The following is a 25964-nucleotide window of genomic DNA, read 5'->3' on the forward strand; positions in this document are numbered from 1 at the left end:
AGTCATTGATTCTAGATAGGGAATGAATGATTTTTAAAAATCTTAGATGAATCCATGAGATAACAGCTAAACATGCCCTGAATTGGCATCTACTTAAAAAGATAGTGGTTTCCCATATTGGCTTTGCTGAAAAATGACCCTGAATCTCCTTCTGTCTTCCAATCCCACGTGGCATTTAATCCTGCTGGGAAGCATGCTGGGCTGGGGGCCAGAGGTCCTGGTCCTCGCCCGGCCAGTCCCTGGCTGATGGGTTCTGAGCCTTGGCTTTTCATCCAAAACCTGGAGTTAAAACCCCTGCCGTGTTATACTCACGGGGCTGCTGTGATGATGCTCGAATAGCTAACGTGTGGTTGAAGCCCTCTTATCTGACTCAGTATATATAAGGAGTACATAGGGTACATTAAGCAGTTTTGTTTAGATTTCAAGCATGTAGACGTTCATTCCTTGCCAATCCTTTGATAAGTGGTCAAGGCGTGTTCTTTTGAGGGAGGATCTGCTGATGAGAGTCCCCTTTTCTCTTTTACGTGAACTACACCCTCATTTCATTGTGGTTTCTCAGAGTAAAGCAAGAATGTGAAGTTACTTGCAAAGCTGTTCTAAGTATAGAGCCTCCCAGATTCCATTTCCTTCTCTTTTATAGTTGACTTGCTTTCCTCTAATTCAACAGCATTTGTAAGAAATTGGCCTTTCTCAAGTCTTTGGAAAGTATCCAACTTAGTTTTCAGAGATTTTCTCTCTATTTTGATGCACATTTAATCAGCGAAAGTACTCAGTTAATCGAACCATGTAGTTATGATAACAATACAACGGGCCTAGATGGGGTTGGGGACAAACATGAAGCAGTCCTGGTGAGTCGGATGGGAGCTGAGAGGGCAGGCCAGCTGGGGAGGGCCCTGGCCTCCATCGTTCCATCTTCCCTTGGCATCCATCGTTGGTTTTCTCCAGGGAACGGAGGAGGTTGTCTCTCGTCAGTGAGACGAGTGGAGCTCAGTTGGATGTGAAGTTGCTTTCTTGGCTCTAAAGAGCTCTACAAATATCAAGTCCTGTTATTGCCTGTTCATCCAACGTTATGGAATATCTATGCTGTATCAGGCACAGCATTGGTTCCGGGGGTCAAGGATGATCAAAACCGGACCCCAGGAGTTCACTGTGCCGCCCTGCTAACAGATCATGGCCTCAAAGCCCCCGTGGCCCACAGCCCCCCGACTCTCTCTGCTGTGGCCCTTGTTTTCTAGGACCCAATCATCAGCCAGTTCTTCCCAACCCTCCTCCTGTGGTCCTTCTCAGCCCTGCTCCCCACCATCGTCTACTACTCTACGCTGCTGGAGTCTCACTGGACCACGTGAGTGCCCGGGAGCTCAGGGCCCCTCCCCTGAGAAGCATGTCTCTGATGCCCCCTCCCAGGGCAATGCACACGCAGCAGGGGCCTTACTGGGGACATCTGGAGCATTTGGGGGACTGTGAGGGCTCACCTCTGACTTCCTGCAGGTCAGGGGAAAACCGGATCATGATGACCAAGGTCTACATATTCTTGATCTTCATGGTGCTAATTCTGCCCTCTCTCGGCCTCACCAGGTACATGTCAACACCTTCTGCCCTGAATTCAGACTCAGGGTCACATCTGGAGAGCACTGTCCTCAGGAAAATGGAAATGGTTTGGGACCAGATGCCCTAACAACGTTTAAGCCTGTCCCACCCACGTGGAGTGCAGTGGCACTGGCCCACTGATTCTTCCGTAGATAGATCTTTCTTGCTTAGAAAAAAGCATGAAAACGAAACATCACCGACTTCCTACCTAGGTGGGGGGTCTATTCCTGGCTTTGTTTCTCAGGAAGGAACTTTCTTTTAAAACAGGCACTGATTAAGTTACATTGTAGTAATAGCATTTTAGAGAACAAATGTAGATTTTGAGATTCCGCCTGTCTTTCAGGGCAGAAAAAAAATGAAAACGTGTAGTGATCACATGGAATGTTAGAAATAAATTCTTATGGGATTCATTTTTCTTTCAGTCTGGATTTCTTCTTCCGGTGGCTCTTTGACAAGACTTTCTTGGAGGCCTCTGTCAGGTTGGAGTAAGTATCAGCCACGTTGAGTTTTGGAGTTTCCAGAGCCGCAGGGGCTCCGGCTGGGGCTGCACTCGGGGGAGGGTAGTCTGTGCTTCAGGACACACCATCTTCCTCCCCCAGACCACAGGGCCTGGGGCTTCCCCACCACCCCTACCAGCGTCCTGGCTGGGTTGGGGCCAGGCAGGACCATTGGCCACACCATGGGAGCTGACCCACTTTGTGCTACATGTGCAGAAATGTGGTTCATCTTTTAGGCCCAAACTCAATTAGTTGCAGTGTCATTCTATGAAACTTACTTACTGAGAACAGAGCCTCTTGGGGAGAAGGGGTTGCTGGGTCTCAGTGGTGCCAGGGAGGGGGAAGGAGAATAATATTTAAACATTGCAACCAGAATGACTGTCTGGACTGAGGATTATTTTTCAAGGAGAGTGGAGTTAAACTTATTGCTGATGTGTGTCCTTGTTAGTATTTTAAGCTCGTACCACACCCATGTAGGGGAGGAAACTTTTCCCTTTTTCCCTTCCAGGTTCTTTGGCTGGTCTAATAATTGAATTGACATAAGACAGATTAACAGGAGAAAAACAAATATAATTTTGTATGCACGGGAGCTCATAAAAATATGAGACTCAAAGAAGTGACCAGAGCAAGCAGCTTTTTATACCTTTTAGACAAAGAAACAAGAAATTTGTGAAGAATTGACAAGACAAAGGGGTTTGGACTTGAGGTAGCAAATTAGTGAAGTAGTAACAAGATTTCTTTATATATAGTATTCTTGGCCCTAAATTCCCTATCTCTGGTGATAAGCATGCCTTCTGCCCTCCTGGTGCAGGGAGGGTGCCCTTCAGATGGGAGATTTCCTGCCTTCAGGGGGCCAAAGACAGGTCAGAGGGTCCTTCTTGCACCAGCTGTTTCTGAAGTCACTTTAATTCAACATAATCAATATGCCACAGTGGCATATTTTGAGGTGGGATATTCTGCTCCCCTTCACCCACTTTATAGTAATACCTATTGTTTAAGAAGGCGCTATGCCAAGTGCTTTATTCTTTTCTCGTTTAATCTTTACAACAAGCTATGAGGTAGACACTCCTATTACCCCCATTTTACAGATGAGGAGACTGAGGCCCAGAGATCTGGAATAACCTGCCCAAGGTTATCCAGCTGTTAAGAGACAGAGCTGGGCTTCACCCTCAGCCCCCCTTACACTATACTTTAGGTCCTAATAGAGGCCCTTGGCTCAGGATTGACTTTCCCAAAGGACTGTCTGTAGGGAAGCCTGGCCATGCTTACTTAGAAGGACGGAGTGAATCATTTTAAATAGGTTCTTGCTGGTAAGCTGATGACTCGGGGGCTGGCAACCACGGACAGACACACAGACCCCCAATGGCTCTTGTCTAGGGTGACAGTGACTTCCAGATTGCCAAATCCAACGGTCAGCTCTCAGTCCTCGTCGTATGTGATCTGTCGGCAACATCTGACGCATTAATTGTGCCTTCCTGCTTGAAACGCTGTCTTCATCCAGCTCTGGGTCCCCCCCTTTCCTGGATCTCCCATCCCACAGCATCTCCTCAGTCTCCTTGGCAGGTTCTCCTGCATCTCCCCGAGCTCTAAATGCCGGCTGTCTGAGGGCTTCTGTCAGGCCTCGGTCCACGCCCCCTCTCTAGATGACCTCAGCTGGACCCTGGCTTTAATGCCACCTGACGACCCCTGAACTCTAACACCATCTGCCCCTCCAGACTCACACATCCAGCTGCCTGCTGCTCCCCACCTGGAGCTCCACTGGGCATCGCAGACTCTACCTGCCCCAAACCACTCTCCTGACCTCTGTCTCCACGTCTGCTGCTCCCACAAACTTCCCCGCCCATTACTCCGGTTTTCCGGTTACTCTGGCAAAAACCCTCGGAGTTCTTCTTGTCTCCTCTCTTCCCTCCACCAGCAAATCCTGACTGCTCTGTCTCTGAGGTGGATCCAGAATCCGACCAGTCTCACCTCCTCCAGCCCGACTGCCCTCATTCTGCACATGGTGACAGCCTTGCCATCTGTGAGGTCTCTGTGCCCCACGGTCCCTCGGGCAGTCAGAGCTGCTCCGGGCCAGCCTGCAGGCCTGTCCCCACACCCTGGCCAGCCCGGCCCTGCCCTTGTTCCATTGACATGCCAGGCATGTTGTATCTGTTGTTTCCTCTGCTTGGAATGCTCTCTCCCCAGGTTTCTCCATCTCTCTCTCTTCCCCTCCTCCACGTCTTTGCACAAACATCACCTCATCAGAAAGGCCTCTCTGACCGCCCTACACAACCTAGTAAACATTGCTGCCCTGCTTTCTCTCCCCCTGGAGCCCCTGTGGCACCTGGCGTGCTGTGTATTTACTTGCTGGTGTCCCCAGATAGGATGTGAGCGCCAGGAGAGCGGGGGAGGGGCTGAGAAAGTGCTGGCACGTGTGTGTGCTGCACACACACCTACTGGGTGGAGGATGAGTATAACGTCTCCGGGACTTTCTGCGCCTGCCCAGGCGAGGGCCCCTCTCTCCCTCCAGTGGGAAGGAGGCTCCTCTGGCTCCCAGCTCACACACTGGCCGGTCCCCCAGGTGCGTCTTCCTGCCCGACCAAGGCGCCTTCTTTGTGAACTACATCATCGCCTCGGCCTTCATCGGCAACGGCATGGAGCTGTTGCGGCTGCCCGGCCTCATCCTCTACACCTTCCGCATGCTCATGGCCAAGACGGCCGGCGACCGCAGGAACGTCAAGCAGGTGCGGTGGCGGGGCGGGCCAGGGCCCCGACTCCCTCCAGAGCTTCCAGCGCGGGCACTCACCCAGCCCCTGTGCTCAGTGCTTCTCATCAGGGCACAGGGCCGCCTCTGCGGGGAGCGGAGGTCCGAGGAGCGTGGCGGGAATGTGGCGTGCCTTCATAACCCTCCACTCTGACTGACAGGTGGAGGAGAGTTGGGAATCTTGCATTTTAACCAGTCTGATCACACCCATCCATACAACTAAAATCAGCAAATTCCTTTTCCAGGAGCAGCTATTTGCATAAACTCTTAAGATTGCCACAGATGTCAAAGGCATTCTGGGCTTCAGGCATTTGTTCTGAGATTCCCTAAACTGGGTGGTAAGGGGTTCTCTTATTCTCCTTTGCCATTGTGGGTACCGTGAGTGGAGAGCTGGAGAAGCACTGCACTCTCATTTATCCTCAGACCCCCAGGAGATGGGTGCTGGTATCCCCACTTTGCAGATGCGCAGAGTAAGATGTAGGGAGGTTAAGCTCCTGGCCCAGGACGCACGGCTGGAAGGGGCAGAGCTGATGTTGGGTCTGACGCCAAAGTCTGTGGGGGGGGGGGTCACCCTACAGTCTGTCCTCAGACACACCCTCTCTGCCCTCCAGGGGCTCAAGGGCCTGAGGGTCGACATGAGTCGAACGAGAGAAACACTAAGAAAACATAAATCACTGCAGCTTGGGGGTCGGGGGTGAGCTGCGTGAAGCTGGAGAAGGCTAGTGGACGGATGCAAAGGACCTCGGGGCGGGGGGTAGCTGTGAGTCTCCCATTTCCAGGGTCCCTCTCCACCCTGCTCTCCCCTCAGCAGCTGGAGCGCACGGAGGGGTGTTGGGTGGAATAAGCCTGTAAGCTCGTCGCCTCCTCCTCCTCCCAGAACCAGGCCTCCCAGTCTGAGTTTGGAGCCATGTACGCGTGGATGCTGTGCGTCTTCACCGTCGTCATGGCCTACAGCATCACCTGCCCCCTCACCACGCCATTCGGTGAGTGGCCCTGGAGCCGGGCCTGGGCTGGGTAGGATGGCTGATTCCGCCACGCGCCCGGGGCAGCCGTCACCAGGGCATTGTGGAGCCCCCACGCCGGTCCTCGTGTGGCCACAACCACAAGCTGCCATGGAGCCCCTGGGCACCACGTTTAGTTTCACTTCCCGTGGACTCCTTCCGTTAGTCTTCCTCGCTCAGTACTTCTCCTGGTCTGAGGCTCTCTGCCAGCTGAACACTTGATTCCTGGTTGATTCTCCAGCAGCAGCTAGGACAGCGCCAGCGGCGATGACCGAGGCTCTCACGTTTGCGCCCTCGCTCTGGCTGGTCACCATGGCATCCGCACGGATCATCGCACTTAATGCTCACACAGTCCTACAAGGCGGGGCTTGTTTCTGTGCCCTTTGCACAGAGGAAGCACTTGACACGTTGTTAGTGAGGAGAGCCAGGATTTGAGCTTAGGACGGTTTGACTTTAAAGGCCGAGGTCTTGCAGGTACAGTCATGTGCCTCATAATGACAACCTGGGACTGCATATATGATGGTGGTCCCGTAAGATTAGCACCGTATAGCCTAGGTGTGTAGTAGGCTGTACCATCTAGGTTTGTGTAAGTATACGGTATGATGTTCATACAAAGACAAAATCACCTAACAACGCATTTCTCAGAACATGTCCCCATCATTAAGCGATGCATGACTGTAAAAGAAAACATCAGGAACTGGCAGAAAAATGGAAGACTCTGGAAGCAAACAGAAGACCCAAGAGACAGTTGGTAGTGATAGCTGAGGTTTAGGGGTAGGAGGAAGTTTTAGTTTTCCCTGTGTATTCTCTTGTACTGTTTTAAAAATTTAAGTATCACTCTTTCAAAACAAAGAAATTTTCAAAAGAAGCTGACATAATAAAAAAGGCAGCATTCCCCTTGTGTGCCGCCCCTGGGGTAAGACCCTCGGGCATCTGTTGACTGTGATGAGTGCAGGGGTCAGCTTGGGGGGAGAGGGAGAGTGGGAGCACTGAGGGATGGGGGGCTCAGCATGGGAGGGGCCTAGACATCTGGGTGCAAAATAGCCTCTTTCCCCAAGATGATCCTAGAATCTCAGTGTTCCATGGGGACAGAATCAGACACCTCTACTCCTTGGGGTCAGAAAGAGGCCAGGAAGAGGAGGGGGGAGAGGAGAGGGGAGGAAAATAAAGGGGAGGGGAGGGAGAGAAAGAGAGAACACTGCAGCCAGGAGAGGGATTTATGCATTTAGCCCAACTTCAGGTTCCTGTGGTTGAACAGCAGACCCAGCCCCAGTTCCATGCACAAGAAGCCACCCCCGGGAGGAAGGGGCAGAGGGGCCCCTGTGGCCCAGCCGGGTCTGGGGCTCACAGCCCCATCTCTGCAGGCCTCGTCTACATCCTGCTCAAGCACATGGTGGACCGGCACAACCTCTACTTCGTTTACCTCCCGGCCAAGCTGGAGAAGAGGATCCACTTCGCGGCTGTGAGCCAGGCTTTGGCTGCTCCCATCCTGTGCCTCTTCTGGCTCTACTTCTTCTCCTTCCTGCGCCTGGGTGAGGGGCCCTCCTGACTGGGCAGGGGTGAGGAGGCAGACCCTGGCCTCACATTCCTGCATCCACACTAGCCAGTAAAATCCCTCATTGCTTTAATAGCATCAACTCAGTGTCCAATCACAACGTGGTACCCGGGGTGAGGGCTGGTTGGGTGCCCAATCAGAAGGTGGTACCCAGCGTGAGGGCTGGTTGGGTGTCCAATCAGAGCGTGGTACCCAGGGTGAGGGCTGGTTGGGTGTCCAATGAGAGCGTGGTACCCAGGCTGAGAGTCCAATCAGAAGGTGGTACCCAGGGTGAGGGCTGGCTGTGTGTCCAATCAGAGCATGGTACCCAGGGTGAGGGCTGGTTGGGTGTCCAATCAGAAGGTGGTACCCATGGTGAGGGCTGGTTGGGTGTCCAATCAGAGCGTGGTACCCAGGGTGAGGGCTGGTTGGGTGCAGCATTGACGACCCAGTTCCTGAGCTGGCCTGAGCTCAAGTGCAACCCTGGTGAAGACCAGGTCGATTGCCCCAGACAGCCTTAGAGAGAAGACAGTCCCTTTATGAGCTGTGAAGGGGCTGAACCAGAGAAGGTGGGAAGCTGGTCCCGATTGCTTTTGGGGGTGTGGATGGGCTCAGGCCCTCACACCTCACAGTGTGGAGGAGGTGGGGCACGCGGGAGGGGAAACTGACACTCTTGGGAAAAGAAAAAGGCAGAGGAGGTGTGTGACTCTGCCCCGGTCAGGTGGGGGAGCCTCCATCCCACCTAGCCCAGGACTCTGGAGCCTGGAGGAAGGTGACCTGGCAAGGAAGCTGGCAAACTGCCACTGACTTGGTGTCCCAGTTCCTGAAATCTGACCAGGGATAATGCCACCCTTCAGTGGGTCCCTCTCTGTGCTCCGGGCTGTGAAGACACCACCCCAGCTGCTGGAGGGGGTGGGGGGTGATGCCATCTCTTTATTTTCTGCCTGAGGAGGAAGTTACACACAGTTCCTGCACGAGGGTGGCCCCTCTGCCTCAGCAGGGTGAGGGTGAGTGGCAGCCCCTTCCCCTACTCTCACGCACCCCCAAGGCTAGCATCCTTTGTCCACAGGTCCGATGGCCCCTCCCACCCTGTTCACCCTTCTGGTTGTGCTGCTCACCATCCTGGTCGGCCTGGCCTACACCTGCTTCGGATGCTTTAAGCACCTCATCCCTCTGAACTACAAGGTAAAGCCCGTCCCCGCACCACTGCCCAGCGGGGCCTGGGAGGAGAAGACCGTGGGTTCACCCTCCACCCCTCCTCCACCCCTCCACGTGTCAGCACGTCAACAGCCTTCTCCAGGTTTTATTTATCCACGGGGGAAGGCGTGCATGGTTGGGTGTCATGTGTAGCTTCCCTCCCCACCCCCTTCCCTGCTCCCTGCACTGCCCCCCATCCTCTCTTGCGCTGCTGCTGGGACCCTCGTGCCAGCTGGTACTATTGTTCTGGGTGTTAACAGTCTGTTTGTTTGGAGTGTGTTAGTTCAGGAAGATCAGTTTTGTTTATCATTGCAAGGTTTTGCTCTTATCTGCAGACAGAAGAATTGGCAAGTAACACAGGAAGCAAGGCAGAGGCCCACGTGCCTCCGCCCTTCACAGTAAGTTGTGGTTCTTACCCGGGCACCAAGTCCTTGCAGCCATCACAACCACACGGGCCCTCAAACGTCCTTTGATCATTCTTGTTAGGTGATTAGTTTTGCCACGAGGCACGCCCATCCCCCTTCTGGTCCCTGCTCACTTTCCCTCTCTGCACACTTAATGCCTGGTGAGTGTGGGCCTTCAGTGAGCAATATCGCAAGGCCCTCTGGCCTGATGAAGCTCCATCTTGAGCATTTCACCAGCCCCTGCCTGTGGGAGGTCCCCCGCCAGGCCCCAGGAGGGTGTCAAACCAACTCCCCTTTGAATTCAACAAATGAACCTTGCACCTGCCTGGGAGGACGGCACAGTATTAGAAGGACACCAGGACTCCTTTCCTTCCTGGTTCTCCCTGCTTCCAGCCTCCAGGGTCCTGCTCCTGGGGGGGGGAGCTGGGAAAGGAAAATGGAGTCACAGGACCCCAGGACTGTGACCGCTGCCTTCCTGACAGACCCAGGGCCCGGACAGCGGCCGTCGCATCGGCAGCGTTCTTCCCAGTGGCCGCCCGGGTGTCAGGCAGTCTTATCAGTGCCTGTCCTTGCACCAGCCCCAGGGGAGAGGGTTCTCAGACAGGTTCATTACCCAGAGGCCCCCGGGTGTGACTGTGCCCCCCAGACAAGGGACGAGCAGGACAGGTGGATGAGGGAAAGCCCTCATCGCAGCCTGGGTCTGCCCGGGCTCGGCAGCCAGAGCCTGGGACTGGGAGGAAATATCACTTACATGGGTTCCTTCCGCTTCCCGGAAGTCCCATTGACGGCATCCTAAGCCTGTCCTGTGTGGGTAGACCTGTTTCCTATATGAAGTGAGGAATTCTAGAATCCAGTGCTAGGAGAAGTTCTGTTTCCTCTGAGAAATGGAAGTGACGAGAACTGGGTAATTGATTGCGTTCTCTGATTAGCTCTGGCTGCTCGGAAATCCTGCAGTTGGCTTATTTTGGGTCCTGACATCCTAAGTTGACCTTATCATTTCTTTCTATGTCTTTTCTGAGCATTGCACATGTCCTACGGCTGGAAGTGGGAGGGCAGTGGGGGAGGATGGAATCTCATGGCCGCCCCACCCGAGCACTAACACCCCATTTGCCCGCAGCCCTACGTGCCCCGGATTCTGAACAGCTTGGCCTCTGAGAAAACAGCCCTGTCCCCGCAGCAGCAGCAGACCTATGGCGCCATCCACAACATCAGTGGAACCGTCCCGGGGCAGGGCCTGGCCCAGGGTCCTGGGGATGGTGTGGCCCCTGCCTACCAGGAGGCCTGAGGGCCTGTGAGCTGCCAGGCTCTGGGAGCCGGGAGGTGAGGGGACACTGGTGGAGAAGCAGCGTGACTCTGACCCCAACCCGGACTTCTTTCCACCTGTCTTCAGCCCCACTGCTCTAAATAGATGGGACCGGGAAGGGGCTCAGGCCCTGGGCTGACGGGAGGGCGGGACTGCCATCGGGTGGTGGTGTTTTCTGGTCACAGCTGCCGAGCCGGGAGCCCGTGCAGCTCCGGCCGCCTGAGGCTCTGTCCATTTCCAGTGCCCCTTTGGCACAAGTGGCCAGCTCAAGCTGGGACGCTGTCCCCAGTGATTTTTAGGCAAGATCATGTGTTGGAATCGCACCCCTCCAGACCCATTAGCTCCCATGACTGCCGGGTCACAGGGAGAGGGTAACAAGTGGAAGACCTTCTCCCTTCTGAGCACGCAGACCCCGCCCGCCCTCCCCAGGCGCTCACACAAGTGCACGTGCCGATAACCACAGGGACTGCAGCTGTCCCGGGCCTGAGACGGGTCCAGACGGTGGTCCAGGTTCATTCCAGCCTCCCCCTCCGTGTATGGAGCCATTCACCCGCCCGTCCCGGGAGAGAGCTGTGGCAGCAGGAAGGGAACGGTGCTGGGCTGCAGAGGCTCCTGCAGCTGCGCACGCCTCCGCATCCCGGCGATGGGTCCGTGTTCTTGTATCGCGTTGCCAGGGAAGCTGTGGCGGGGTCAGGGTCGCCCTGCAGCAGGCAGGGACAATGAGGACCACTAATAAAGTGCCCGTTCAGCCGGACTGTGAGATTCAGCCTCTCTCACCTCTTCAGGGCGTGGGGCGCAGTCTCCATCCCTCAACCCCATCTGTCTGCTCCTTCCAAAGGGTGGGGAGTGGCAGGGCTCAGGGCCTCCTCGGAGCCAAGAGAGGACTGTGGCGGGGCGGGGGAGAGGAGGCGGGGTGTCTGGGCTGGGTGCAGGGCTGTGCACCACCCTTGAGCTGTAAACCCCGAAGGAAGGACAGGCAGCCCCTTGCCGTCTCTCTCCCCGTGTCATCCCGGGAGCTGGGACGAGACTCCGGGCGCTGGCTGGGGAAGCCGCCTCCTACTGCCCCCAGGGGGCGCCAGAGGCGCGAGTCGGCGTGGGGCGCGGCGGTGCGGCCGAGCCCTCAAGCCCCCTCTGCAGACCGCGCCCCCAGCGGTCGCTCAGCCTCGGCCTCTGCTCCGAGCTGCCCCGGGCACCGGGAGGGGGCAGAGCGGCGTCCTGGTGCCCCCAGGGGGGCCTGTCCTGCCCTTCCCAGCGAGGGTGGGGGACCCCCTCCCCATCCCAGATGCGGACCCGCCAGCTCCGCTGGAAGGGGAACCCCTCGTGGGGTCGGGGCACGCGCGTCACTTGGTTCCAGCCGCTTAGAAGTAAAATCGTTTATCGTCAAAGCCAGGTTGCTAACACGTGGCGGGGGGAGGGGAGCGCGCGTGGAGGCGGTGAGCACGGGGTCCCAGCCTGGGCAGGGGACAGAAGCAAACTCATTCTCAGAAAAGGGGCGTCTTCCCCAGGAGGAGACGGGGAGGCCGCCTCCCTGGCAGCCCCCCTCCCTCGGGGAGCTGGCGCTGGGAGACGGGGCTTCCCGGTGAAGGGGCAAGGTCACTGCCGCTCCAGCAGCCCCACGAACTTGCGGATGTCCTGAGCCATCAGCTGCGGCTCCTCGAGGGCGGCAAAGTGGCCCCCGCGGGGCATGTAGGAATAGGAGATCAGTTTCGGGTACTTGAACTTCACCCACTTTTCTGGGGCGTGTAGTAACTCACAAGGGAAGGCAGCAAAGCCGGTGGGCACGTAGACCTTCATCCTGGAAGGGACAGGTCCCCCGGAGGGGTGAGGCTGCGGCCTGGCCCCCCCGCTCCGTCCCCCACAGCAGGGTCAGCTCGCCCACCCACACCAAGACATAATGAAAAGCATAGCCCCAGAGTTTTAGCCACTCCCCTCAATTCCACCCCACTAAGGGCGGGCTTTTCTGGAAGGGTGGCCCAGGCGGGGGAGAGATGGAGAACAGGCCCAGAGAGGGACGGGACAGCCTCTACTGCTCCTTTTCCTTTGCTGCCACCTGAGGGTCTCCACCTGAGATTTGGAAAGGGTGCTGGGGAAGTCCCAGACCATCAGTGCCACACCAGGCCCCCACCTTGGCCCTGGGGGAGACCCTGAAGGACGACTGGGGGCCAGGCCCCCTGTTCCCTCGTTAGCTAATTTTAAAGGCACAGGGATTTCTCCCAGCACCCCGACCTTCTTTAAATCGTGTTCTCCTCCTCCGCACCCTGTGCACGCCGCAGGCAAGGCTGTACTCCCACCATCAAATGCTCTCCGGTGAGTTCAGGACTGGGTGGTCCCCCTGCCCCTGCCTCAGAGGCCCCTCCTCAGAGGCCCCGCTCTGGCTCAGCCACGCTCACCGCTCATGCTTCTGGGCCAGGTAGCCCTGTCCCAGGTTCTCCTTGTAGAAGCGCTGGGAGGAGGTGATGGTGCCCGTGGTCCAGTAGAGCATGATGTTGGTCAGCAGATCGTCCAGGGAGAACTTCCTGGGAAAGCAGAACCGGAAGGCCACCCTCAGTGCCACGTGCAGTGGTACGACAAACAAGAGCTGCCACTTTCAGGCTGCGAGCACATGCCAGGCGCCCTGCCCATCGGGCGTCCGTCCCCAGACCTCACTACTCGGGGGTATTGTCCCCGTAACACAGGCAGGCTCGGCCCAGGGTCACCACGATGACAGGTAATGCAGGGTTGACCACATACAAGGCAGGCTACGCTGGCTGTCACCGTCACCTGCGTGATGTCAGCCGACTCCCCCCACACCAGCCCCCAGAGGAGCAGCCCAGGTGGAAAGGAGCAGGCGAAGTCAGCTGAACCCAGGGGCTTTGGGCTGGTCCCTGCCAAATATCCAGGACTGTGAGCAGGAGGCTGCAACCCCTGTTCAGAGGTGGTGCCCACTCCTGGGCCCTCAGTATAGGCCATCCTCAGAGCATCCTCGGGTGGGCCTGCCCCTCCCAGGCGCTGGGCAGAAGCTGGTCTCCAGCAGCCTTCGGAGCCCCTGGACCGCGCTGCCAGGCACCACGGGCAGCAGGGCAGGGCTGGCAGCTCCTGGGGCGTTTTTATTCACCAGTCTCCAGCTTGTCAGCGTGCCTCCTGCCAAACCTGTGTCACCCCAGGAGGGGGCCCTGGGGCCCTGCAGAGAGCCCCTCACCCAGCGTGGGAAGCCCCTTTTTTCCTTCAGCCTGGGAATTGCTGAGCAGGCAGACCCCACTCCGGGAGGAAATATTCATTTGGCACTCACTGTTGGAGCCTGTGGTCTGTGGACTCTGGAAAGCCCCATGTTCTCCTGGCCCTGCCCTCCCTCTCCTGGTGCTGGGCTCCCTCAACCCCCAGCAGCCAGAGCCCGCAGGAGCCCTCCATGGCCTCCCCATCTGTCCACTTCAGGTGCTGGTGCTCACTGGGGGAGCTTCCTGGGCCTCCACTTCTTCCCCTCTGCTCCCCCCAACTCATCTTCCTTCATTATCAGCACTTCTCCCCCAGAATAACCGTGCACTGCACCCCAGGCCCTCAGGCTCCCATGACATCACTCACCCCTTCAATGCCCTCATCCCTGGGGCCTTCTGCCGCCCGGGACCCACCTGACCATCCACAGACCTGAGGGGACCACAGCGCTGCTGACAGGTCCGTTATAAGCATGCTCTCCAATCTCCGCTGCCACCTCCTCAGAGGGTCCCAACCATCTGTGTCCTGATAGCTCTGTGCCCACCCACAGCCTCCTGCCATGCCTGCCTTCCTCTTTGAGGAAATGCAAGTCCTTGGAGCAGCAGCTCCCCCAGGTCCTTCCCTGCTTGATTCCAGATTGGGGGGCTTAGGAGAGCTGCTGCCTCCTTGTGCTGGCCCTGAATCCCCCCATCCGCCTCCTCGGGCCTAACTCTGTCAGTCACCTCCTACCTCCACCGCCCACAGTCTGTCAAATGTCACCCCAGGCCTTCCCTCCCCTCCACGCCCTGTCCCCTCTCCCCTCCCTCCCTCACCTCCTCACCCTTGCACACTGACACTGTCCACCTGCAGCCGCCCTGCTGCCCAGGCCTCATGGGTGGGGGCCTCTCACTAGCTCTGTCCCCCAGACTCCCTCTCTCCCTCTGGTCCTCCTTCTGTAGCCAACCAGGCTTCTGCCAGCATCCCTGGATGCCGCTCTGCCTACACTCTGTCTGAGGACATCCGCCCCAGGGTTCCACTGCTAATTCACCTCGAGCACAGCGGGAAAATTTCCTCCAGTCTCCCCCCTCCCCGAGCTCCAGATCCGGGAGTCCAGTCACCACGTGGACGTCTCCTCTGGGACATCCTGCCAGCACGTCCCCCTCAGCATGTCCACGACAAAGATGAGCTCCACGTCTCTGCCGAGCCCCTCCCCTGACCCGACTGCACACTCACACACTCACACACGCAAGTGCACTGGCACATATGCACACTCACACGTGTGCACATCCATCGACCCTGGGTCCTGCCCAGTGGTGTGGGGGAAACATATCCCGTGGCGGGGGCTTGTGAGGCTCCTGGAGGACCGCTCTACCGGAATGAGCTCACTGTCTGGCCCCATTGTGCCTGCTCCCGCCTCTGGACAAGACAGCCTTTCCAGGGACACCTTGCATTTCAATCACTCCAATCTTTGCTTCTGCTTTTCCCTTTGCCTAAATTCCCTTTTTCCACCCTTTCCACCCAGCAAACTCCTACTCATCCTTCAAGACCCAGACCAGATAGATTGTCCCAGTCATTTCCCCTCCCTGCCCCTTAGACAAAGCAAATCCTCTTCTTTGGAATCCCACTGTCCTTTCCGGGTGTCTTTAGAGCTCATTTCTTGAGCACCTGGTGTATGCCTGGCCCTGTTCCAGGGGCACTGCGGAGGCTGCAGCCTCTGAGGTTCTGGGAGGCGGGACAGCCCCCCGTCTCTCTGCACCACCCTCCGGGATGGGCCTCCACACATGCGCAGTCCTGTGGCCGTGATGCCAGGCTCTCCAGGGGGTCAGGAGGGAGAGGCCCCGACCGCAACCGCCTCTCGGCAATCATGGGCGCTCACTGCCCTCGGGACTCCCTGGTCCCGGGAGGGGCTCTGTGGCAGAGGGACAGACAGCCTCGAGCTCCGCATCCTCTTCTTGGCCACCCCACTGGGAGGCTTGTGGAAATCACTGGACCTCTCTGTGCCGCCGCCTCCTCATCCAGAGATCGGGGCTCCGCTGGTCACAGGGTGAGGATCTGTGGGTCCTCCCACAGCACCTGGAACTTGCCGACCATCCCCCCAGAGGAAGCCACCAGAGATGAGGATGGAGAGGAGGGTGATGGGGAGGAAGGGGCGGCCGGGACGGGCCGACAGCAGGGGTGCGTGGGGTCTCACCTCTCCAGGCCTCCGTCCTCCAGGTCTCGGAACTCCGAGTTGGTCCAGGTGGAAAACTTCTCTAGAATATAGGCAGCCAGGCCCACGGGAGAGTCATTGAGGGCACAGCCTGGAGCGGGGAGAAGCGAGGGAGCGGCTCAGGCCCGGGCCAGGGAGCTGGGCGTCAGGACTGAGGTGGGGGCAGGAAGCCCTTGTTGGGGCACAGCTCTGCCCAGCTCTCAGGGGCTCCTGCACCCCACTTACTTACCCCTCGGCCCGATAAACAGGGACAGTCCCCCCCACTGCCTCGTGGGGATTCACACACTATATGGCAGCTTCCTTCACCCTGAAGGGTCTGTGACTCTGGGTTTTGAGATCCAGATGAGAACTACATCTGAATGCTGTTTTTAAAAAGGTGGGTTTTTTGGGTTCACTATTATCAGTGAAAAATGAGAAACAACCTAGAAGTCTAAACTAGGAGATCAGTTACAAATAAATATTGATCCACCCCTAAGCTAGAATACTGGGCAGGCATTAAAAATGGCGGGGACAACAGCCTGGAGGAATCTCACAAACGTAAGATGGAGCGAAAGCAGCCAGACTCAGAGGAGCCCCCTGTAGGAGGCCGTCTCATATGCGGTGTAAGCACAGGCAAAGCCGCTCCATCTGTCAGACGTGGGGAGGGTGGTTACCCTGGGGGGGTGGGGGGTTAGTGCCTGGAAGAGGCCACAGGGGCTTCTGGGCTGGTGGGTCATGTTCTGTTTGTTGACGTGAGTGCTGGTTATAGGGACGGTTTTCCACTGGGGAGAATTCCTCAACCCAAATGTTAGCAAGTTCCTTTGAAGGCTAGGGAGAGGGGCAGTGGGGAGGGACGAGAGGTTACAGGTGATCAGCTTTTCTGTTTTGTGTTTTTCGCATGTTTCAATTTTTTAACAATGAACTTAGATTACTTTTATCCACAGAGGACAAAACTGGTTTTCTAAAGCGCTATCATTATTATTGTGAGCTCCTAACGTGTGTGTGAGAGACGGTCATGAAAACTCATAGAAGACTTTGAAATGGGCAAAATGATTCCTGGGCATCCTCTGGGTGGGACTCGGGAGTTATCTCGTGGACACTGCCGGGGTTATCTGATTCTGTAGGGGTCCGCTCTTCTCTTGTCTTCCAGTATTTTACAGCTCTGTAAACTGTAGAAAACGGAGAGTATGCAAGTGGTTCTTGTTCATAGAGAAGCAAGTGAATTTTGTCCAGAGAGTAAATCCTAAAAGTTCTTTTTTTTTTTTTTTGTGAGGAGATCAGCCCTGTGCTAACATCCGCCAATCCTCCTCTTTTTTTGCTGAGGAAGACGGCCCTGGGCTAACATCTGTGCCCATCTTCCTCCACTTTATATGGGACGCCGCCACAGCATGGCTTGCCAAGCAGTGCGTCGGTGCGCGCCCGGGATCCGAACCAGTGAACCCCAGGCCGCCGCAGCGGAGCGCGCGCACTTAACCGCTTGCGCCACCGGGCTGGCCCCCTAAAAGTTCTTATCACAGGAAAAAAAGCCACTTTTTTCCCCATGTATTTATGTGAGACGATGGATGTTAAGTAAACTTACTGTTGTAATCATTTTGCAATATATGTAAGTCAAATCATGATGCTGTACTCCTTACATATATACTATGTTGCAGTATGTAAAAAAAGCTGAAAGAAAAAAAATTTTGCCCAGTGGAGATTTAATTGATTATTACTCTGTGGATTTTGACAAGTTTTGCATCTATTAGCAAAAAAGTTTTAGTGTTCCTAATTGCCTTTGAACTGTTTTGTGTTGTTTCACATTTTACTAGTTCCTTTATTACTTAATGAGTTAAATAAAATCTTTAAAATGTGTTCATTCTATATTTGTATGATTCTTTTTCAATGTTTTTATCTTTTTTAAAACACATTGTCTTTTAACAGGGCTCTGGTGGCAGAAACAGTTGCTGGGCCCTCGCTCACTATCATGGGGAGTCCCCCACTCCCGTCCCCCACAGTCCCAGAGCTGCCAAACCCCCAGGCTCCTCCTCCCCCCACCCCTCTCCACCGCTCTGCTTCTTCCTGTAGGATTTAGGCTCAGGGGTGGAGGAATCAGGTGTGAAACCAGAGGAACACTGAATCTGCTAAATGGAGTTGTTTGGGAATTTGATGATCATGCATCAACTCACTTCCATGGAGAAATGCAGTTTAAGGGTCAAAAGAGCCAGAGTTCTTCACAAGAATTTTACCCTGTGAGCAGTGTTCCCGCCCCCGACCCCTGGGTGGAGAAGGTCAGCGGAGCCGGGCCGCCCCCAGCGCTCACCCACAGTGTCGGGCTTGGTGCACTGGATGTGCATGTAGCCGCTCTCCCTCATTATGCTGTAGAAAATCTTCTCCTTGAAGGGGTACATCAGCTCCACGTCCCTCTCGGTGTAGCCAAAAAGCCCCGAGAAACGCCGTCCCAGAAGAAGGGTCAGGGTGTAGAAATTTCTTAGAACCAAAGCCATGTTCAAGTGCAGGCCTTTCACGTGGCTAAGGGCAGAGAGGCGCCAGGTGAGGCTGGGCTGGCGTCAAGGAAAGGGGGAGGCAAGAGACGGGGGAGGAAGAGGCCACAGGGCTGAGGAGCAAGCACCAGCCCCCTTTCGCATCTGCCCCTCTGGAGGGGCTACATGAGGTGGAGGAGCAGGTTGGGGAGAAAATACAGTTTCTAGAAAGTTCCGGTCAGGTCTCTCCCAGGGCTTGGTCGTTCAGGGAAGTCCATTCTCTGACCTTCCCCTCTTCTAACTGGCCCTTTCTGCCTGGGCATCTGGCCTACAGTCACCAACACTGTGTGACACGGAATGGAGGGAGGATTCGTGTCAGAGTGCCCCAGGAAGAGCTGAATGACAGGGCACCCTTCCTCCTCTCCCCTGGGCCCAGAGACATCCTGCCTGGGTGGCCCGTGGCAAGGGGGTGCTCCAAGGCTCAGACACCATGCCCGGGCAGGGCCTGGCATGAATAACGCTGCCACCTGCACAGATGTCCACCTCGCAGAGGCTGTGCACTTGCACACAGACACACCAGCAAGTCACCCTCACCTGGGCACCAGCTGGGCCATGTTGGTGCAGATCAGGGACCCCCAGTCCCCGCCTTGAATGTAGAATTCCTGGAAGCCCAGCCGCAGCATCAGCTTATAGAAGATCCTGGCAGTGGCCACTGAATTAAAGCCTGGTTGTGAAGGGGAAGAGAACAGAGTCTTGGGGTCACTCCTCAGGTCCTCCTGGCATCCTGTGAAATCCCTTATACCCCCCACCCCCAGGCGGAGGTGAGAGCAGCTCACAGGAGGTGAGAAGGAATCCTGGGTGTGCCCGTGCCCAGTGTGCCCAGTGCCTGCCTTGGTGGAGAGGGACAGTGAGTGACAGCCAGGCTGAGAGGGCATATGATGGGCTCAGGCCAGCCCCGGGGAGCTTCTGTGGGCCCACACTGCACGTGAGGCTTGGTCAGCCCTGCTGGCCTGGAACAGTCCAGGGCCCAGATGTGGACCTGCCTCTGTGTGGGGAGCTCATGAGAACACAAGAAGCCAGGCCCCGGAGCCAGCACTGAACAGTCAGGACCTCGACCCTGAGCGTCGTGACTCCTCCGGTCCCCTGCCCACCACAGATCCTAAGATGTGCTGGCCCTTTGGCATAATAAAAATGCTCTCCTTGCTTCTCTTCCCTCCGCTTTCAGACGCCTCCTTCCCTGGACTTCTCAGGCTCTGAAGGAGGCTGTCCCAGCCGACTCTCCACTGCATCCTCCCAGAAGGAGAGGCTGGTGGGAAAACGTGGCCCACACTGGGTGGGTGAGGAGGGGGCGGTGACATGGCCCCCCGCAGTCCCCGTACCCTTCTTGGAGGATGCCTCTGAGAAGCCGTAGCCAGGAATGGAAGGGCAGATGACTTCAAAAACGTGGTCATCACTCAGGCCGTGGTTCTTGGGGTCAGTCAGGAATGGGATGATCTTATAAAACTCGTAGAAGGAGCCGGGCCAGCCGTGCACCATCAGCAGGGGCTTCGGGGTGCGGCCGGAGGGCAGCTGCGGGGGCTTCACGTGGATGAAGTGGATGTCCAGCCCTGGGGGGACAGAGCACAGTCAGCGTTGGCGGGGAGTGGGAGAGGGCCCTGCAGCTGGGGAGGCTGCAGTCCCCAAACACAGCTGTCAGGGTATCGGGTCAGGCTCTGCACCCTCTGGGGCTCAGACAGTGGGTGGCGCCACCCTCAGCAGCCCCCCACCCATGGTATTGATCACAGTAATAACAGCAACACTGGTTGAGCCCTTCCACTGTGCTCCAGCCACACGGGTGCCCTCGGTCAGCCCTCACAGCCACCCTGCAAGGGCGGTCCTGCCATTATGCCCCTTTCACATTAGAACATGAGCCCCATGAGGATGCTGGTGCACTGCTGTATTTCCAGAACAGTCCCTGGCTCATGGTGGAGCTCAACGAACACTTCTTTAACAATTTACAGATTGGGAAGAAAAAGTCCTTTATATACAGCAGCAGAGAATTAAATAGACTATAGTTTAATCTATTAATCTATTATATATTGAAATACAATACAGTTGTTTAACACGACAGTGTAGATATGTATTTATCAGGCATAGAAAACAGTTCAGTATGCACTGCTAAGCGGTAAAGCAGATTACCCAGCTATATCCAGTGTATGGTCCAACTTTTGTAAACAGTCATGTATATGCATATCTTTATACTGTGTGTATACGAATTTTAAAGTCTGGAAGGACACACTACAAAAATGTAAAAAGTAGTTCTGTCTGAACAATAGAATTTCAAGTGAATTATTTTCTTTTTTTGTGTCATATGTACTTTCTCACTTTTCTAAAATGGACAGATATTAAATGCATAACTTTTTTGTTTAAGTGGAGAAATTTTTATAAAGATGGAGGGCTGGGCACCTGGAACACCAACCTAGCCACCGGCAGGTGAACGGATTCCAGGTGTCTCCAGAGTCCCTTTGAGAACAGCCCCTTCCCAGGACGTGGCCCAGACAGAATTTTGCTGGGGTCACAGCAAACCTAGCCAGGGCTGCTGTCACACCTGGAAGCTTCTGTCACGAGGGCTGGAGTTGACAGCACGGTCTACTTAATGTTCTGGTCTATTGTTAATTCATTATACAAATAATACATGTTTACTGTAGAAAACAGAAAACACAGACAAACTGAAAGGGGAAAAGTCACTTGTAATCTCCCTATCTGGAGAGAACACTGTGTTGTCCATCCAGAATTTTTTTTTTTTTTTTGCTGAGCAAGATTCACTCTGAGCTACCATCTATTGCCAATCTTTCTCTTTTTTGCTGAGGAAGACTCACCCTGAGCTAACATCTGTGCCCATCTTCCTCTATTTTGTATGTGAGCCACCGCCACAGCATGGCCACCAACAAGTGGTGTAGGTCCGTGCCCAGGAACTGAACCCGGGCCACCAAAGTTGAGCACCTGGAACTCAACCACTAGTCCACCAAGGCTGGCCCACATCTAGACTTTTTTTAAAAATAAATTTTATATTTTGAAATAGTTTTAGATTTATAGAAAAATCGTGACGATAGTACAGGAAGTTCCCGTTATTAACATCTTATGTTAGCACAGAACATTTGTTACATTTTGTTACAATGAATGAACCAGTACTGATATGTTGTTATTAACTAAAGTCCTTACTTTATTCAGATTTCCTTAGGGTTTTTTCTTTTAAGTTTGTATTTATTTATTTTATTTTGTGATAGTAAGAACATTTAACGTGAGAGCTACCCTCTTCACAAATTTGTAAGTGTGTACACAGCACTGTTATCTCTAGGTACAGTGTAGCACAGCAGATCTCCCGGACTTACTCATCCTGCATAATGAAAACTTGACACCCATTAATTAGCGACTCCCCATTTCCCCTACTTCCCAGCCCCTGGCAACCACCCTTCTTCTCTCTGCCTCTATCATGCTTCATAGAAGTGGAATCATGCAGTATTCGTCCTTCTCTGACTGGCTTATTTCACTTAGCATAATGTCCTCAATCTTCATCCATGTTGTCACATCCATGATTTCCTTCTTTTTTAAGGCTGAATAATATTGGTGTATACATACAGTGGAACATTACTCAGATTTCCTTAGTTTTTACCTAATGTCCTTTTTCTGTTCCAGGATCCCATCCGGGAGACCACATTACTTTAGTTGCCATGTCTCCTTAGGCTGCTCTTGGCTGTGACAATTCAGACTTGATTTTAAATACTCAGAGAACGTAACTTTCTTTTAACAAAAAATAGAACTCTACAGTCATTCTATTTTGGAACCTTATTTTTTTGCACTTAACAATATACCCTGAGTGTCCTTCTATGTTGCTACATTTATTCTCATTCTAAAGTTTATTTTAGTAGGTAATCTTACCTCCTTTGGAACACACTGCATGATGTGAGATTATTTTTCATTCGAACTCTATCACATTATCATTTGAGTTTAAAATTAGGAAAAGAAGCACACATCTGCTCACATTCCTGCGTGTGCACAGGCTGCAGGAAAGAAGCAAAAGCTGTGCCTGGGGAGAGAACCGGCAGCTGGGGGCTGGGGGAGGGCCACAGGAGACTTCCTTTTCACTCCGTATCCTTCTGCACTTTTTGAATTTTAAAAATTAAGAAAAATGTTAAAAGCCCATACTTTGTCATTTGCCCTATGGGGCCCCTCTTCCCTTTGAGGTTGAAATGTTCTCCCAGTTTCTCGACAGTCTGAGAGGCCTAAAGGCTGCTCCATGCCCAGGCTGCTGGGTCAGAATTGGAGCTGGGCTCAGAGGGCAGCGCTGGGCCCGGCGGGGTGGTGAGGGGAGGCGCAGGGTGGGGGTGTCACGGCCTAGGGCCCGAGCTGGGACTGTGGCTGGGGTGAAGGGAAAGCGACAGGCTGGGGGTCTGGAGAGCTGGGTTCTGGCCCTGCACCTCTACCTGTCTGACTCCGGTGACACCCTCCCCCTCTCTGGAGGGGCTGGGCCGGTCTTCCCCGGAGGCCTCTGAAGCCCCTGCATGCTCCCCGACTCTCTGAGAACGAGACTGACCTGCGGTGGGCCGCCCAGGACACGGGCCAGAGCCAGAAGCTCAGCACAGAACAGGGAGGCGACAGGCACAGGGAGGCGGAATAATGAGGCCAGTAGAGACGAGGACAGAGCACTGGGGGTCAGAGGTTGAGGCTTGAGCCCTCAGAGCACAGGGGTCAGTGCAGGGGCAGAGAGGACCCCGAAAAGGTCTAACCACGATGGAGGAGGACGGCAGCAAATAGAGAGTGAGGAGGGAGGCCAGCCTGGGCAGCCAGGACAGGAGCAGCGCTGGAGGCCTGCTGCGCCCGGGGAGGCAGGCGGCTGCCCGCACCGAGGGGGCCCGGGCCCAGCGGGGGCCTCCACACTGCAGGGGCCAGGGCCAGGGCCAGGGGCAGGCCGCCAGCCTGGGGAAGCGACTGAACGGCACAGGGCTTCAGTCCCAGCAGGCAGCTGTCCGGGATGAAGTCAACGCCGGAAATCGCCCCCTCCAGAGCACTCGTACCCCGTGGGAGGTTTCTCGCTGTAAACACTCCACGTGCTGTGATGTCCTGAGGAACCCTGAGATGGTCCAGCGGGGGAAGGCTTTCCCAAGTTTACAGCCTCCAAGAGGGAAACGGCCCCTTAGTGCCTCTTGCCTCGGAGTTTTTGAACATGCTGTTCCCTCCTCCTCCTGGACCACCTTCCCCACACACTTGGCCAACTCCTAGTCATCCTTTAAGTCTCAGCTTAGATGCCACCTCCTCCAGGAAGCCTTCCCTTTCACTCTCAGGCAGCATGCGGGGCTCACAAAGCTCCCGGAACCTCCTCCCTCATAGCACCCCTCACCATGGGCTGTAATCACCCCTGAGCGGCCTGCGAGCTGCAAAGACGGGGACCCTGCCCTCTCTGACTCCGTGAACCCAGCCCCAGCAGAATGCCTAGCTACAGGAGGTGCCCTGTCAGTATCTGCTGGATGGACACTGAGGAGCTGGGGCAACAGGGATCCAAGTGAACCCAAGGAAGCCGGGCAGCCTGGCTCCAGGGATCCAAACGGCACTCTCTGGAAATTATACACAAGGACCTGTATGACCTTCGGCTTGGAGGAAGCAGCTTAGATTCTCTTGTTAGGCTCGTAACAGAAGATATCAAAGTCCTCTAAAGGCGCAGCAACAATTGGTTTATATTTAAAATTATTCTTCCATTTATTACAGTCACAAATTTAAAAACCTAGTTCTTCATTTAGCATTTGAGCTCAACTGACAAATATTATTCCTTTTTTTGTGTGTGAGGGAGATCAGCCCTGAGCTAACATCCAATGCCAATCCTCCTCTTCTTCTTCTTCTTTTTATTTTGCTGCGGAAGATCGGCCCTGAGCTAACATCCGTGCCCATCTTCCTCCACTGTATATGGAACGGCGCCACAGCATGGCTTGACAAGCAGTGCATCAGTGTGCACCCAGGATCCGAACCTGCAAACCCTGGACCGCCGCAGCAGAGCGTGTGCCCTTAACCACTTGCACCACCTAGCTGGCCCGGACAAATATTATTCTATATATTTATTAACCCAGCAAATGTTGACAGTCATTCTCCAGGGACCTTTGATTGATGGCTGGTTGCGTTTCTAAACTTGCTCAATGACACCCCTTTAAACGTCGTATAATTTCAATCTCCTTTTTAAGAACTTTAGTTGATCTGACCGACCAATACATCTTCCACATACTTTAAGTAATTCTTACAATTTTAATAAATTAAATTTATAAATATGGTGAGGCTTAAATCTTCCAATTGTGCATATAAACTCAGGAAGATTTCCATATAAAATTGCAGGTCTAAATCCATTACCCAATTACACGTTTTAAATTAGAACTCAAAAGTTTTATCTGTTACTTGAAAAGACCAAAATCTCTCAAATTCCAGGAATGTTAACGATTTGTAATGCACAATTTCTTCAACACGAAAAATTGATAGGTGCCGGCCCGGTGGCTTAGCGGTTAAGTGCGCGCGCTCCGCTGCTGGCAGCCGGGGTTCGGATCCCGGGAGCGCACCGACGCACCACTTCTCAGGCCATGCTGAGGCCGCGTCCCACATACAGCAACTAGAAGGATGTGCAGCTATGACATACAACTATCTACTGGGGCTTTGGGGGGAAAATAAATAAATAAACAAAATCTTTAAAAAAAAAAAAAGAAAAAGAAAAATTGATAGCTTGGCAATCCACAGAACGGGAGAAAATATTTGCAAATCACATATCCCATAAGGGATTGATATCCAGAATGTATTAAGAACTCCTAAACATCGACAACATCAAACAACTTGATTCAAAAATGGACAACTGATTTGAATAGACATTTCTCTAAAGAAGATATACAAATGGCCAATAAGCACATGAAAAGATGCTCAACATCATTAATCATTAGAGAAATGCAAATCAAAACCACAATGAAATACCACTTCATACTCATTAGGATGGCTGTAATTAAGAAAAATAGAAAATAATAAGTGTTGACAAAGATGTGGAGAAATTGGGACTCATACATTGCTGGTGGGAATTTAAAATGGTGCGGCTACTTCAGAAAACAGTATGATAGTTCCTCAAAAATATAACATAGAATTACTATTTGACCCAGCAGTTCCACTTGTGGGTATATATCCAAAAGAACAGAAGCAGGAACATGAACAGATAATTGTACAACCATATTCATAGCAGCATTACTCACAATAGCCAAAAGGTAGAAGCAACCCAAGTGTTCATCAGTGGCTGAATGGATAAACAAAATATGCTGTATCCATACAGAGGAATATTATTCAAACTTAAAAAGAAAGGAAATCCTGACACATGCTACAACGTGGATGAACCTTGAGGACATTATGCTAAGTGCAATAAGCCAGTCGAAAGAACAAATTTTATATGAGTCCACTCACATGAGGTACTTAGATACAGAATTCAGACTTAAATTCATAGAGACAGAAAGTGGAATGGTGGTTGCCAGAGGCTAGGGAGAAAAGAAAATTGAGTTATTGTCCAATGGGTACAGAGTTTCCATTTTGCAAAATAAAAAAAGTTCTGAAGATAGATGGTACTGAGGGCTGCATAACATTGTAAATGTACTTAATGCCACTGAACTTTAGCATTACACAGTACACTTAGCAATGGTTAAAATGGTCAATTTCATGTTATGTATAATTTTACTACAATTAAAAATAAATTAAAAAATTAACAACCTGGGCCGGCCCTGTGGCTTAGCGGTTAAGTGCGTGCTCTCTGATGCTGGCGGCCCGGGTTCGGATCCCGGGCGCACACCGACGCACCGCTTCTCCGGCCATGCTGAGGCCGTGTCCCACATACGGCAACT

General features: G+C 53.9%; 2 protein-coding genes across 7 annotated transcripts in view; one reads left to right on the forward strand and one right to left on the reverse strand.

Annotated features, from left to right (window-relative positions):
* TMEM63A (transmembrane protein 63A) overlaps positions 1 to 11020 on the forward strand; it is a 32818-nt gene extending 21798 nt beyond the window's left edge. For all 5 annotated transcript variants that reach the window (XM_058533610.1, XM_058533609.1, XM_058533611.1 and 2 more), the window contains 9 exons: positions 1236 to 1342; positions 1489 to 1575; positions 2010 to 2072; positions 4645 to 4807; positions 5705 to 5810; positions 7193 to 7360; positions 8432 to 8547; positions 8895 to 8957; positions 10081 to 11020. In XM_058533610.1, the coding sequence (XP_058389593.1) occupies positions 1236 to 1342; positions 1489 to 1575; positions 2010 to 2072; positions 4645 to 4807; positions 5705 to 5810; positions 7193 to 7360; positions 8432 to 8547; positions 8895 to 8957; positions 10081 to 10248 (1041 nt within the window). In that variant the 3' untranslated portion in view covers positions 10249 to 11020. The remainder of the gene's footprint in view (positions 1 to 1235; positions 1343 to 1488; positions 1576 to 2009; positions 2073 to 4644; positions 4808 to 5704; positions 5811 to 7192; positions 7361 to 8431; positions 8548 to 8894; positions 8958 to 10080) is intronic.
* Positions 11021 to 11607: 587 nt separating this feature from the next.
* Positions 11608 to 25964, reverse strand: part of EPHX1 (epoxide hydrolase 1) — a 35666-nt gene continuing 21309 nt past the window's right edge. For both annotated transcript variants that reach the window (XM_058533615.1, XM_058533614.1), the window contains exons 4-9: positions 19461 to 19688; positions 18676 to 18805; positions 17922 to 18130; positions 15626 to 15734; positions 12657 to 12782; positions 11608 to 12061 (exon numbers count right to left, since the gene is read on the reverse strand). In XM_058533615.1, the coding sequence (XP_058389598.1) occupies positions 11860 to 12061; positions 12657 to 12782; positions 15626 to 15734; positions 17922 to 18130; positions 18676 to 18805; positions 19461 to 19688 (1004 nt within the window). In that variant the 3' untranslated portion in view covers positions 11608 to 11859. The remainder of the gene's footprint in view (positions 12062 to 12656; positions 12783 to 15625; positions 15735 to 17921; positions 18131 to 18675; positions 18806 to 19460; positions 19689 to 25964) is intronic.

This window comes from Diceros bicornis, chromosome 38 (genome assembly GCF_020826845.1).
Source record: "Diceros bicornis minor isolate mBicDic1 chromosome 38, mDicBic1.mat.cur, whole genome shotgun sequence".
NCBI lineage: Eukaryota > Metazoa > Chordata > Mammalia > Perissodactyla > Rhinocerotidae > Diceros > Diceros bicornis.